At 47.7% G+C, this 14,193-nt stretch overlaps 2 protein-coding genes across 2 annotated transcripts in view; both read left to right on the top strand.

The window, feature by feature from the left end:
• Positions 1 to 2,374, top strand: part of Mdn1 (midasin AAA ATPase 1) — a 147,124-nt gene extending 144,750 nt beyond the window's left edge. Inside the window, exons 101-102 of the mRNA XM_059254075.1 lie at positions 1,199 to 1,341; positions 1,947 to 2,374. Of these exons, the coding sequence (XP_059110058.1) occupies positions 1,199 to 1,341; positions 1,947 to 2,135 (332 nt within the window). The 3' untranslated portion in view covers positions 2,136 to 2,374. The remainder of the gene's footprint in view (positions 1 to 1,198; positions 1,342 to 1,946) is intronic.
• A 9,908-nt stretch (positions 2,375 to 12,282) lies between these two features.
• Lyrm2 (LYR motif containing 2) lies at positions 12,283 to 14,067 on the top strand. Its single transcript, XM_059254076.1, has 3 exons — positions 12,283 to 12,411; positions 12,714 to 12,854; positions 13,230 to 14,067. Exons 1-3 carry the CDS (start codon positions 12,367 to 12,369, stop codon positions 13,308 to 13,310), a joined length of 267 nt encoding a protein of 88 aa, XP_059110059.1. The 5' UTR covers positions 12,283 to 12,366; the 3' UTR covers positions 13,311 to 14,067.
• The last annotated feature ends 126 nt before the right edge of the window (positions 14,068 to 14,193 follow it).

Below are 14,193 nucleotides of genomic sequence, written 5' to 3' on the forward strand. Positions count from 1 at the left end.
TTATGCTGAACTCATTTTCAATGCTTATAAGTGATAAAGGCACTAGATACAAATTAGAAGATATTTATATGGTAGATTAAGTGCGGAGTTATAAAGGAAGGGAGTAAGGTGTATGGAATGGAGTTCATGTAACTGTGGTTGCTTTCAGGCTTGAAATACCCCAGTTGTTTAGCCCTGGTTCTGACACAGGTGAGGAAAGGGAAGGAAATCAGAAACATGAAATTGGCAAAAATCCAGGAAGCAATATGTATGAAATTTGGAGGACATAACTCTAGGTTGCTGATTTGATCACTTCTGGTGGCCTGCTTATCTGTCGTCGTTGGAGTCCGTAAGGCTTGTAGATGACAAGGCCTGTGGGAGTCGACTCTGCTTGTGTGTGTGTGTTTTCCAGACAGGGTTTCTCTGTGTAGATTTGATGCCTGTCCTGGAACTCACTCTGTAGCCCAGGCTGGCCTCGAACTCACAGAGATCCGCCTGCCTCTGCCTCCCGAGTGCTGGGATTAAAGGCGTGCACTGCCACCACCGCCCGGCCTCAGCTCTCTTCAGTCATCTGAGTCCTAAGGAGTAGCTTGGGCTGTCAGGCAGACAGCAAGTGCCTTTGTCTGCTGAGCCTGCTGTGGCCCGCACTTGCTGCACTTTAAAGTCAGTTGTGGGGTTGGAGAGCCGGCTCAGGGATTAAGAGTACTTGCTACTCTTGCAGGGAACAGGAATTCGGTTCCCAGCACCCACGTGGCACTTCACAACTGCTTATGACTCCAGTTCTAGGAGAATGGATACCCCCCTCTGGCCTCTGTGGATGGTGCATGGATGTGGTACACTTACATGGGACAAAACACTCATATACATAAAACGAAAACAGAATCTTTGGCCAAGCAGTGGTGGCATGAGCCTTTAATCCCAGTACTCAAGATTCAGAGGCAGGTGGATCTCTGAGTTCGAGGCCAAAGTCAGTTGCTTCACAATTGGAGTTGTTGTACATTTCACCTTCCCTGAAGCACTGAGGGAAGCGTCTGCCGTACTGACATTGAGTGTCTTGTGTCTCCTGAGTCTGACGGGCTCAGGTCTGATGATGGGCCTCTCCTGTGTGTGCAGATTGTGGCGGTTCCAGGCTCTGTTTGGCTCTAGAGACCCACAGATGGTTTCAGTCGTTAATGGGTTTTGCTTTCTCCCTTCCTCCTCTAATGTACGGCCTCTGCAGAGACTGCACAGCTACTCCTCATAGTTTCTGATGGACGAGGCCTTTTCCTCGAAGGCAAAGACAGAGTCCTGGCGGCAGTCCAGGCTGCCCAGAATGCCAACATCTTCGTCATTTTTGTTGTGTTGGATAATCCCAACTCACGGGTGAGTGATGGCCAAAAGCCACCATTCTGCAGATAAAGGGGCCCTTGAACTTGCTCTGGAGTCTGGCTCAGCTCTGTCATCTAAGGTGCGGGTGCTTTGTACATTTCATTAAGCTTCCCACACGTGAAGAACATCCTTCCTGACAGAGAAAGATCATAGGTCATGAGTAGGAAAGCAGGGAGTCCCAGGCTTCACAAGCCCTCCTCTGGAGTCTAGGCTCCCTCTAGATGAAAAGGATGGCAGTTGTCCCAGGGAGCCCCGAGCACCTTTACGTAGAGACGAGACCAGCCTCCCCTCGCACCCGGGCGCTGGCAGACTGCAGGAGCAGTAGCTGTGGACTCACTGGGCTGCCTGGGGTGAGTGGGGGTCTCTCCGCAGAGCACACAGATACTGTTGAGAGGAAAGCAGTTTCTTCTTTGTTCCTCTTCCTCGAACTGCCCCTTGTCCTAGAAGGGGAACTCAGAGAGAGCTGCCTTCTTCGTGAACGTTTTGGAAATTCCTCTTATGTAGGAATAAAATGTTTTGTCAGCTGACAGGATCACCAATGAGCTCGTCAAGAATCTGATTTATTTTTCCTTTTCTTTCCAAATGTCTTTTGTTAACAGGATTCTATCTTGGACATTAAAGTACCAATATTTAAAGGACCAGGAGAGATGCCTGAAATCCGATCTTACATGGAAGAGTTCCCATTTCCATTTTACATCATTCTCCGAGATGTGAATGCACTTCCTGAGACCCTCAGTGATGCCCTGAGGCAGTGGTTTGAGCTGGTGACCGCATCTGACCACTCATAGAGCAGAGACCGCTGTGGTGAAGCTGTGTGATCACAGCGTCTTCCCCTGGGCTCCCCTAGACAACCGTTTGTGAACTCAGTGCTCTGAGACTGCTTCTTCATCTTGGTTCTGGTTGGTTGGTTTGTTTTTTAATGTATCCAGCAGTTACAAAAACAAAAAATGATTGCACTATACGTTTGTATTACAACCTAGCAGAGCTTAGCGCGAGCTCTTGAACTCCCTGCCTTGCCGAGCACTGAAGGCTCACAAGCGGTACCGGGCTCGTGACTAGGGACCAGGTAGAGGTCACACTGCCCCCTCTCTGGAGTCCAGCCACTTACTTTCCTCTGGCAGTGGTCTCGACACCTTTCTTGAGGAAATGCTTCCGGGAGCATGGGACCGCATCTGCCGGTCCTTTGGAGATCCTGTTGGTCCTTGCCTTAAGCTCTACCTTGGTTGGGTGCTACTTATCCTGCTTAGAAAGCAGGAAATGTAGCAGGAATGTTCTCATAACGCAACCAGCAGAGTTCTCAGCAAAGATGATCATAGAGCTGTGTGAAAACGAGGCAGCTTTTTGTGCCCTTCACAGTGGCTGCTCGGGAGACTATGCAATAATGGAAAGGGGCCCCCCCTTTCTTCATTCTGACTGCCATAGCCCCTTGCTGTAATTTATTCCTTAGCCACCCTTCCCCAATGTCAAGAGGAGGAACTATTCCTCATACTGCCTTCAGGCTCCCCTGAGCCAGTCTCCCTGTGGAAAGGAATAATGCTGTATCCACAAGAGCTAAACAGCTCCCTCTTCCCTCACTCACACCGAGCATGGTAGTGGTGGGTTTTGTTTGCAGGAGGTGGGGGCAGGTTTCCTTGGCCAGAAAGCAGTGTTTGAATACTTGAAATCACGTGCTGTGTTCTGTTTAAATGTTGTTTGTAGACATTGTCTGTGCATCTGTCTCCTGTCTGTTTGCAGCTTACACTGACGTGTGCCACCCTTCTGTGGTGGTCATCAAAGACAGGTTGCTTAGTGTTTAACAGAGTGTCCGAAGCATGTGCTGAAAGTTATATTATTTTTATTGGAAAACGCTATGCAGCTTATATTCTGAAAGCTATTAAATAATTGTTGAGTTAATCTTTGATCATTCTTTTAGCTTTTATTGATTCTTTGAAGATTTCACATTATACATCCTGATCTCACCCACCTCCCCGCCCCCATCCTTTCTCTACCCTTGCAACCCCTCCCCCCCAAAAAAAAATTTTAAAAGAAAATCAAGCGGGGGGAGGAGGGGGGCAGGAAGAATCTCATCGTGGAAACTGTCGTGTGGCCCAGTGAGTCACACAGTTCACCCTTCAGTCCTTTCGTCTTCACTTGCAAATGGTCTGGCCTGAGACCTCTGACATCTGCTTCACCTGGGATAATCACGTTGTCTTGTGTCGTGGAGATCCTTCCGTTTTGGATCTATAGGTTTGTCCCCTTCACATGGCTCCAGCCGCTCACAGATGAGGTGGATGTTGGGGTGGACCTACTCATAGCCCTGGGCCTGGGTGGTAGCTGGGTTGGTCAGCCCGCCAGCTCCCGCCATCATCACCACCTGGATGAACTCTCCGGCACTGCCTCAGCCGGACCACCCAGTGTAGCCTGCTGTAAGAAGTGGGGCCGGTTCTGCTCTCCAGCCCTGGGTCCAGCTCACCCACACATACGCCAGATCCACTGTCTTGCCTAGGTGAGGTACAGGGTCAGCTCTCCTGCTCTCATAACCCCCAGGGCTGGCTCACCTGCGCCATCCCCAACAGGGTCAGCTCTAATGTACTGCCCAGGCTGGATGTGGGGGCCAGTTGACCATGAGCTGCAGCCGGTGAGGGACTGTCCTCCAATTCTCATGATCACAGAGATCTCTTTTGCCTGCCTCAGGTAGCAAGGGGGTGGGAGGAGCTTTCCCTCACACATGCTGCCACATGGCAGATGAAGGGGGGGGGTCCAGCTATCCTGACAATGGGGTCAGCTCTAGTGTGCTGCCCAGGGAAGGTGCATGCCCAATGTGAGGGGTGGGAGAAGCTTTCCTGCTGTAGTATCCAGCAAGGGGCAGGGCCAGCTACTTCAGTCATTCTTTTTTTTTTTTTTTTTTTTTTTTTTTTAAAGATTTATTTATTTATTTTGTATACAGCATGTATGACCAGAAGAGGGCACCAGATCTCTTTACAGATGGCTGTGAGCCACCATGTGGTTGCTGGGAATTGAACTCAGGACCTCTGGAAGAGCAGTCAGTGCTCTTAACCTCTGAGCCATCTCTCCAGCCCACTTCAGTCATTCTTAATGGGATGGGAGGAATAGGTAAGGAGTGTGGGAATTGATCCTATCTGCTAATCAGACCATACTAGCCCACAGACTTCTAGTTTAATGGTAAGGATGCCTGCCTCACTTTCTGTGGTCATGAGCTGCTGCATGCAGGCTTGGCAGCAGAGGGAAAAGGATAAGCTGGCAGAACCACATGGAGTGGTATAAAGATCTGCTTTATGATGTAACGCTTCACTCACATTGCATTGACCACAGTTCTTACCAACATGTCTAGCTGAGGAGGGGTCTCCCAAATCGTGCCTACAGAGAATGATTTCTTTGCCCATAGGGTAGCCCCTGGGGTTTGGACAGAATTCTGATAAACAGGTGCCATTTCAACTAAGGCTGTCATTGGAAAGGGAATGACGAGCTTTTAGCCTCCCTCCTATCCCCAGCTACCCAGTCTGGCCAGGTATTTTGCCCAGATAGCTAAGTTCTGATATTTAAGGGAATGAGCAGCAGAGTCTGCATGTTGTCATCTTATTAGGATGACTCCCATCCCATAGTCTCAAAATCACCTCATTGAAAAGGCCTTGGAAGGTGAGTGTGGCGGTGCAGTGCACACTTGAGAGGCAGAGGCAGGTGGGTCTGAGTGCCAGGACTAATATCAAAAGACCAGTAAAGCTATGAAGGTACAGCGAGGCTGATCGTTGGTGTACTTGAGTAGTCATGGGCTGCATAGTGTGGCAAGACGTCACTGTGTGAGTACAGTCTGTGAGACTTAAACAGCTATGAGGTTAATCAGCGTAATTTGAAAAGATCAAGTATTGTCATCTCTTGTTAACTGACAGTGTTTGACTATTCAGATGTCTACTAGAGCTGCACTTGGGTAACAGACTTTAAATATACTACTATATTCAAATATAGTGTATTTGAAATATACCGTGTTTAATGTACTGTATTCAAATATACTATATTTGAATGGTATATTCACACATACCTTTTTTTTTTTTTTTTTTTTTTTTTGGTTTTTCAATACAGGGTTTCTCTGTGTAACAGTCCTAACTGTCCTGGAACTCACTTTGTAGATCAGGCTGGTCTTAAACTCACTGAGATCCGCTTGCCTCTGCCTCCCAAGTGCTGGGATTAAAGGCATGTGCCACCACCACCTGGCACATATACCATTCTTTCTCAGCATTGTCTGTATGTCTACTCACCATTGCATAGCCCAACTTGGTGAAGTTCCACCTATGCATCTCTGTAAAAGAGGCAGTGTAGATGTAACCGTCTTGTTAAATAAGAAACACAGAGCCAATACAGAGATGAAAGCCCAAGAGGTCAGAGCAATAGCTAAGAGCTAAAAACCTTACCCTTCACTGCCGCTTCTGTCCTCAGCAAGAGATCTACTTTCTGTGTGTTTGTCCTTTTTATTGACTTTCTATTTTGCCTTCTCATTGGTTGTAAACCCAACCACATGACCTCGTCTTCTATAGTTGGTATTGAGATTAAAGGCATGTGTCTCCATGTTGGCTGTATCCTTGAACACACAGAGATCCTCCTAGCTCTGCCTCCCAAGTGCTAGGATTAAAGGCATGCACCACCACCACCCAGCTTCTGCTATGGCTTGCTACTAGCTCTGACCCCCAGGCAACTTTATTTATTAACATACAAATAAAATCTTATTTCAGTACAAATAAAATATCACCATAAAGCAGAGCATTCTGTCCTGTCCACCCAATCCCAAATACCCGGCAACCACTTCCCAAATTACCACACAGAGGCTTATATTAATTATAAATGCTTGGCCAATGGCTCAGTCTTACTACTAACTAGCTCTTACATTTAAATTAACCCATTTCTATGAATCTATTTATTGCCATGTGGTCCGTGGCTTATCCTCTGGCATCTTGCTCCTTGGGCGGCTGGCTTGAGTCTCGATTCTGCCCTTCTTCATCCCAGTTTGATTGTACTGTCTAACTTTATCCTGCCTTGCCATAGACCAAAACAGCTTTATTATCAACCAATGATAGCAACACACACACATTCACAGTGTAGAGAAGGGTCATTCCATAGCACATCTTTATACTCCATCCAATCCCAGCTAGGCATCCATTGAATGTAACTTCTGGACATCCATCTTCCCTTTGCCTCTGACTGTACTGCAGCTGGAGTTCTCTCAACTTCCAGCCTGACATTCCAACCAATGGTTTGTCTTTGCTTATTCCACTTCGTGCTACTTGTGACATCCAAGTAGCTCTTCTCCAGGTGAAAAGCCCTTCAGAAGCAAGGTGGAGTAGTGCACGCCTTTAATCCCAGCACTTGGGGGCAGAGGCAGGTGCATCTGAGTTCCTGGACAGCCAGATCTACATAGTGAGCCGCTGTCTCAAAAAAAGAAAATGCCTTCAGAGCTCCATGAGAAGGCCAGGCAAGCTTCTTACCTTGCCTGGCTCTCCTGTCCCCTCCCTCCCCACGGCTGGTGGCAGCAAACCAGAGTCACTGCAGTGTGCCAGTGTTCCTGTGTTGTCTGGACTCCTTCCTGAAGCGACTCAAGTCGTGCCATCTTGCCCACTAAACTGTCACATCCACTTTGGCAGCGCACTGAGGAACTTCCTCTGACCAGATGAATAAACAAAATACCTGCTGAATGTATTGCCAAAACAAACGTTACCTGGTTCCCTTGACTGACAATAATGTCATGGATGTTGTCTTTAGAAATGCTGTACCCTGAGCTTCCGTGCTCAGAGCCTCTTTGGGGCAAAGAAGGGCCTGTCCTTGGTCGTTGGCTAATGAAGGACTCTAAATTTGGCCTTATTATGTGTGGTAGTCTGTAACTTTCTCATCTGAACTTGAGAAGCCCCAGGGAAATTGCCCTCTCCCCACAGGACTTAGCCTCATTCCAGACCTTCCCAGCTAGGGGGAGAGGATGTAGGGGTGGGAGTTGATGGCTGAAGACATTCCGTGCCTCACACTGAGTCCAGAGATGGCTGTAACGTCCGCTGTACTCCCAGACAAAATAGATTGAGTCCTTCTGGTTCTGAATTAAGTTTGTGTACCAAATTCAGTTCTGGTTGAGAAGGCCAGGCTTCCTGAGGAGCCCTCTTAAGGTCTGGGTAGGAAACCCCTGACAAGAAGCTGTCCCTTGCCCTCTCATACTGTATTGGGACACCAGTAGAGGACCTGGGATTCTGATTCTGCCTTTCATGAGTGTTTGGGAGACCTGGGTTTTGAATGGCTGGCTGGCCAGACTGTGTAAGTGACTGGATGCATTCTGGACAGATTTCTGCCCAGAGGGTAGCGTTTTTGTTATTAGTGTTTCTGTCTTGTCTCCTTTGGTTCTGTCTCAGGGAAAGAGAGCTGGTCTGTTCTCCAGGCTCACTTTGACTTAGTGGTGACCAGAAGCCAACCTGGGGTATATGCTTCACCTTTTAGGGAGTGATCTGCTGCCCCTGTCTCCTTTGGTCCAGGAGTTGTGCTAATTCCTTTCCAGGATTATATTGATGGTTCCAGGAAACTGGCTTCGGATCTGTTTGTCTTTTGTCTGAGGACTCCCTGGCTGCCTCTTCCTTTCCCTCCCAGGCTCCATGCCTCTCCTCACTTGGTTGCTCTTTCCCAGGCTTTTCTTACTCTGCGCTCCCAGCTCTCCACCCCTCAGCCTGATCTCGACCCCTCTCATTCCCATCATTCAGCTCCGCACACAGTTTTGCTGAGAGCCCAAACCTAGTCAGCTCAGCTCCTGCTGTATGGATGGGGGTCTGCCCATAAAGTCTCACTGGCTGTGTGCTTGGGATTCTCTTGCCCTAGGTCTGTGTTCTGTCTTTGTTTCTGCACCACCAAGCCTGGGGCTGCTTGCTTTTGTTTCTACTTTTCAGTTATAGAGAAACAAACATCTTTTGGGTATGTTACACACACACACACACACACACACACACACACACACACACACGTCTTTCAAATCCGAGCTGCTCCCTTATTTGGAGGGCGGGAGGAGGGAGCCTTGTGCACATCAAAACAGCTAAGAGGTTAAAAGATGTTTATGTCATTGCAGGTGGTTTAGCTCTGTGAGTACTCCCTCTCTTTTAAAGCTTTTGCTGAAATGTAAACTTTCAGGATCTGTTAAGACCATGGCAGCCTGAGGAAGGTGTGTGTGTGTGGTGGTGGTGGTGGTGGGGTAGCTGTAAAATTCCAAGAAAAAAAAAGTCTGCTTAAAACTTGTAACAAAGCCCAGCACTGGGAGACAGGGGCAGGTAGATCTCTGAATTCGAGGCCAGCCTGCTCTACAGAGAGTTCCAGGACAGCTAGGGCTACACAGAGAAACCCTGTCTCCCAAAACCAAAAAACCGAAACAAACCAACAAACTTGGAACAGAAAAGATTGATAGTTAAAAGTCTGTGTACCTGTAATCTTAATTTGCGACAGTATGCCATGTTCTTGTCACTGTTCTAAGGCTGTGAAGAGACACCATGACCAAGGCAATTTTTATCAAAGCATTTAATTGGGGGCTTGCTCACAGTCTCAGAAGCTTGGTCCATGGGCATCTTGGCAGGGAGCATAGTGGTTCACAGGTAGACCTGGTGCTGAAGAAGTAGCTGAGTGTTCTGCATCCTAATGATCTGCAGGCAACAGAGAGAACTGGATCTATCATGGGCTTTTGGAACCTCAGCACCACCCCAAGTGACTAAGCATTCCAATATATGAGCCTATGGTGGCCATGTTTTGCTCTTGTTTTTTGAGACATGGTTTCTCTGTGTAGCCTCAGCTGTCCTGGAACTAATTCTGTAGATGTAGATCAGGCTGGCCTCAGCTCACAGAGATCGCCTGCCTCTGCTTCCCAAGTGTGAGGGATTAAAGGTGTGCGCCAGCACTGTCCATCTTACGGGGGCTATTCTTATTCAAACCACAACTTATGTCGTTTGGGTTCAACTCTTAAAGGAAATGAAATTTCAAAAAAGCAAAAAGAAAAACAGAAAAAAAAAATATCCAGGCATGGTGGCACATGCCTTTAATCCCAGCACTTGCATGACAAGGGGATGGCCTCTTTTGCCCATATCCTAAATGTCTGGAACAACAGAGGAAAATTACTCTGCACTCGATGTCTCCCAAACTGACACAATGGGAACCATGTACCTAAGCCTGCCACCTGACTATTATGGGACTTGCACGCTAGTTCAGGTGGCCATACCCTTTACCTGGCTTCCCATTCTCCTTGTAGGAGAAAAAACTCATCCCAAGGCTGAGAGGTAATACTTGATTCTGTATAGAGTTCCCAACAGAGTTTTAAATAATATAAGACAGAGACTGTGCCAGAGCCAGTCAGCACACCAGGCTAAACACTTAAGTGACAAGTGTCATTCTGTGGCTCCCAGGTAAAGAAAACCACACTGCCCGAGAAGGAAGAAGCCCAGACTGAAAATCCAAACCAGCCTCACCTTCCAGACACCATGGGGACCAGGCTCCAGCCCTGCTCTGGCTATAAAACTGGAAGCCAATGGGTACACATAGCCGAAACTAAGGAATCCAACAAGGGACATGGAGATGGGGTCATGATCCCCCTTACTCTCTTTGGACTCCTGGTAATATTGGCCATAATGTTTCCTATGGGCCTAGTCCCAATGGCTGTATCTAAAAGTAATAGCTTTTAAAAAAAAAAAAATTACCTGATTTATGTATTGAGTTATTCCTAACTGCGTCCAAATAACAGTTGGTCCTTACAAATGATAGATTTGAGAGGGCCAGTCATCTCTGGTTCCATAGCTTGTTTGATTGGAATCCACACCTTACTCACAGGCCCATGGGCCCTTGTATCCTCCTCCTATGTCTAATGATCCTGAGGAACTAGCACTTGCCCTCTCATAGAAATCAAAGATTTCTATTCTTTACTAAGAAGAGGAATGAAGTGACCGAAGTGACGCCTTCACACTGACTCCATCTTGTGTCTGCTCAGGAACCTTTTCAGTTCCTTAACCCCGTGAACAGTCACATCCACCTTGGCAGCATGTTCAGGGCTTTCCACGGCTCAGATATAATAACCAAAATATCTGCTGGTTGTATAGTCAAAACAAATGTGACCAGGTCCCCTGACCTACACCTGACAATGATGTCACTGTGGTTTTGTCTTTAAAAAGGCTGTACCCTGAGCTTCGACACTGAGAATTTATAAGAGGAAGGGCCTACTCTCAGTCAATTTAGTGACACTGCATTGACCTTACGAGCTTTCCTATCCAAAACATAAATCTCTGAGCCAAGGAATTTATATCCCTATGACAACCCCGCCTGTGGCTAGCATCCTTGTTTGTAGAGGAAAAGAATGTACAAAATACCTGTTCTCAGCGCCCAATTTATAGACCCAGCACTAATTCAGAATTCCAATAAATATCGCCAGGTGATGTGCAGAGAAACAGCTCAGTACCTTTCCAAGGATTATAGTCAACAACAATAAAATATTCTAACAAGAAACTACTGATCTGCCAGACACCCTGTAGGGTAAAAGGGCCAGGAAAAGCACCCTGACCCTGACTTGACCCCAAGACCAGGGCCAAGGACTTGAAATCCCACCAATCGCTGAGCTTGCCCCAGAATCAGGCCACAAAAAACACCAAGCCCAAGCAACTCCAGAAAAGAAACCCTATATAAGCTCTGCATTCTGTGGAGTTTGTTGTGTCTCATCTTAGAGGCAGCCCCCCTGCTGGATTTTCCCTCTCCCAATAAATCTCTTGAGTGAGGTCTGTTGTGCAGCGTGACGCTGTCCCCAGAGCAGAGGCCAGCTATAACAGCTTTTGAGGGAGCTGGAGTGAAGATGAACTGTAAGACTTTCACTGGGGAAACTCTCCCCCAGCAGAGCAGAGCTCTAACGCTTGGCTGGCCCGGGCAGTGCTGTAAAACTCCGCTGGCCAGAGCAGATGTGTTACCCTTCCCCCGAGCAGAGCTGCAGAGCTTATGATGAGTTTGTAGCATTCCTTGGCTCCTGACAGCCAGGATACCTTTCCATCTGAACTCCAATGCTCACATCCTCCCATCCACCCAAAAAAAAAATGATAATTTATAGAGCATAATGCTAGTTCAAGAGTAAAACAAACCTGAGCAGACTCAGCCCTAAAAGACCCTCTGGTCAAAAAGATTACCACAATGGCCAGGGAAAGTTAGGGATTGCATAGCGATTTTGAATTTTCAGTCTAGTGGTGGGAAAAGAACTTAGATCCATATTACGCCATAAATAAAAATAACTTTTAGACGGAGTAAAAATATTTAAAGGGAACTGATCAGTACAATACAATTTTACAACAGCTGTGAGTCGAATATGAAACTAAAGTCTCAAAAGAACAAACACGTTAATGTAGAGTATAATGTGTAAAGAAATTGCCCAAGGGCCACTGAAAGGGCTCAGACAGTAAAGGTACTTCTCACCAACCCTGATTACTCGAGTTTGATCCTCAAGCTCCCACAATAGAGAAAAATTGAAAAAGCTCACGGCGTTAAGCATTACTCAGGATGCCTGTGAAAGCAAACACTGAGAATTAGAGTTATATGCATCTGGAGCTGTTCTGAGTAGTTAGTTATATATGACACACTGCGAGGTGTGTGTTGTGGGGGACAAAACAAAAAAGCCAGAGGCCCATGAGTAGGGAAAGAGCACGGAACCACAGCGATCGCGGTGACTACCGGCTGGAGGGTAAAGCTCAGAGAAAAAGAAAAGCTTGCAGGCTGCAAGGTGAAATGGCTTCTTTAAAGGTCAGTCTTTTCAGTTACGCATCAAGGGTGCTCAAAAAGCGCACAGCTTCTCCCCTCCGGTGAAAAGCTTAAGCTCCTAGGTGACAAGCTCCTCACGGCGTTCGAGCTGGGTAACCCCCCGCAGAAACTCAAGACTCAAGCCTCGGGCTCCTAGGATACCGGCTCGCCCGCCTCCTACTTCCGCTTCCGTGGTCCCGTCGGTCCCAGGCTCCCTCCACTTCCGCTCTTGCGCACCAGGCGGCTGCCTCGGTAGGCGGCATGGCCTCCTCTCGCCTGCCTCCCACGGCGCTGACGCTGAAGCAGGTACCCGGCGTTCTCCCGGCCCCGCAGGCCCCCGGCCCGCCTTGAGCGGGGACCGCGGTCGTCGCTCGGCTCGTGTGGGGTTGTCCCCGGGGTCTTTGGAGGCACTCTCCAGGAGACCTGGCTCACCACAGCCACGGGAGGGCGGGGGGTGGGTGGTGTGCACTACCCAAGCCGACCGCCGGGATGGACTTTTTGTCTTGTTCTGTTTGAGGACCAAAGGGACGCCTGTGGTCACAGTTTGTGTGCTGAGGTGGAGCCGGCGGGGATTCAGTTGTAATTTGCATTTCTCCCTCCCCGAGCAGTTCATGAGAAGGCAACAAGTCCTCCTCCTCTACAGAAAGATTTTGCGAGCGATTAGGCAAGTTCCAAGCGATGCTGACCGAAAGTACCTTCAGGACTGGGCCAGGGAAGAATTCAAAAGAAACAAAAGTGCCACAGAAGAGGTGAGAGCGAGACCCTCCTGAGGCCGCCTCCTTTGTCCTGTTGTGTTGTTGAACTTGTGAAGTTTAGCGAACATCTTGGAATAAGCCACTGAGGTGGCTCGTTTGGATCACCGCTGAATCCCCCCTGGTATTTTAAATGTGTTGTGCTGCAGCTGCAGCAGCAGCTGGCTTTGCATGTGTAGCCTAGCGTCTGGCATGCACTTGGTTGCTTGTTGGAGGTGCCTTTGTGTTGGGACTGAATGTAGAGCCTTGGGCATGGAAAGCTACCTCCTGTCACCAGCCGTTGTTGGTTCTTGAATGTAGAGGATAAAATGCTAGAACCGTGCCATGGTTAACCTGGTAAAAGCAGTGACTAGATTCCCCTTTCTTCTACAGGATACAATCCGTATGATGATTACTCAAGGCAATATGCAGCTAAAGGAATTAGAAAGGACATTGGCTTTAGCAAAATCTTAACTGAAAGGTTTTCAGATCTCCATGCGTTTTGCACAGGCTCAAAGCTAGCGTCACAAAGCACCAGTGGCACATGGAAAGATGATCACACCAATCACGAATGCTCGTCAAGGCGTTAATTTCCACTGCAGTGGCTGCGATTACAAAGTGAACGGATGTGAAGATGGGAGCTTGGAACCATGCATTGCTCAGGTGAAGGTAGACTATCAGCAGCCACTTTGGAAAACAGACTGTTAGTTCTTGAAAAGGAACAAGATGGGGTTGTAACAAATGGGTCCATGGCCAAGAACCTGAGTTTGACCCATGGGACCCACATGGTGGAAGGAGAAACCACCACAGAAAGTTGGCCTCCAACCTCCACACAGGCACTGTGGCACATGAACAAAAACCCCAAAAAAAAGGTGACATAGAGTTACTTCAAACTTCAGCAAGTCTTGGCTTTAACCAAGAGAACTGGAACTAAAGCCATGCCTATAGAAAGTGTATACGGAGTTCAGCATTTTTTTGTTTTTGTTTTTGAGATAGGTTTTCACTTTGTAGACCAGGCTGGCTTCAAACCCGGAGATCCGCCTGCCTCTGCCTCTTGAGTGCTTGGATTAAAGGTGTGAGGTGTGTGCCACCATGACTACATGAGTTCAGCATTCTTCATGATAACCAGATACCGGATTCAGAGTATCCATTAACTGGTACTTGGGTATATCAAATGTAGTGTGTTGTACAATAAAATATTATTTGCAATAAAAATGAGTGAAGAACTGTCTCATGCTCCCCATGGGTGACCTTGATAACACTGTTAAGTTAGAGGGACTAACTATAAGGCCTCTGCTTCTGCTTGCAGTAGGTACCGCCTTAGGCTGTGGATAGGACAGAGCTGCTTGGAGGAACT

Source organism: Peromyscus eremicus, chromosome 2 (genome assembly GCF_949786415.1).
Source record: "Peromyscus eremicus chromosome 2, PerEre_H2_v1, whole genome shotgun sequence".
NCBI classification, from domain to species: domain Eukaryota; kingdom Metazoa; phylum Chordata; class Mammalia; order Rodentia; family Cricetidae; genus Peromyscus; species Peromyscus eremicus.

Excerpts from the sequence above, each read along its gene's own strand:
- Lyrm2 (XM_059254076.1), top strand. The coding sequence starts at position 12,367 with ATGGCCTCCTCTCGCCTGCCTCCCACGGCGCTGACGCTGAAGCAG. Across the intron at positions 12,412-12,713 it reads CGGCGCTGACGCTGAAGCAG|TTCATGAGAAGGCAACAAGT; the intron begins GTACCCGGCGTT and ends CTCCCCGAGCAG. Across the intron at positions 12,855-13,229 it reads ACAAAAGTGCCACAGAAGAG|GATACAATCCGTATGATGAT; the intron begins GTGAGAGCGAGA and ends TTTCTTCTACAG.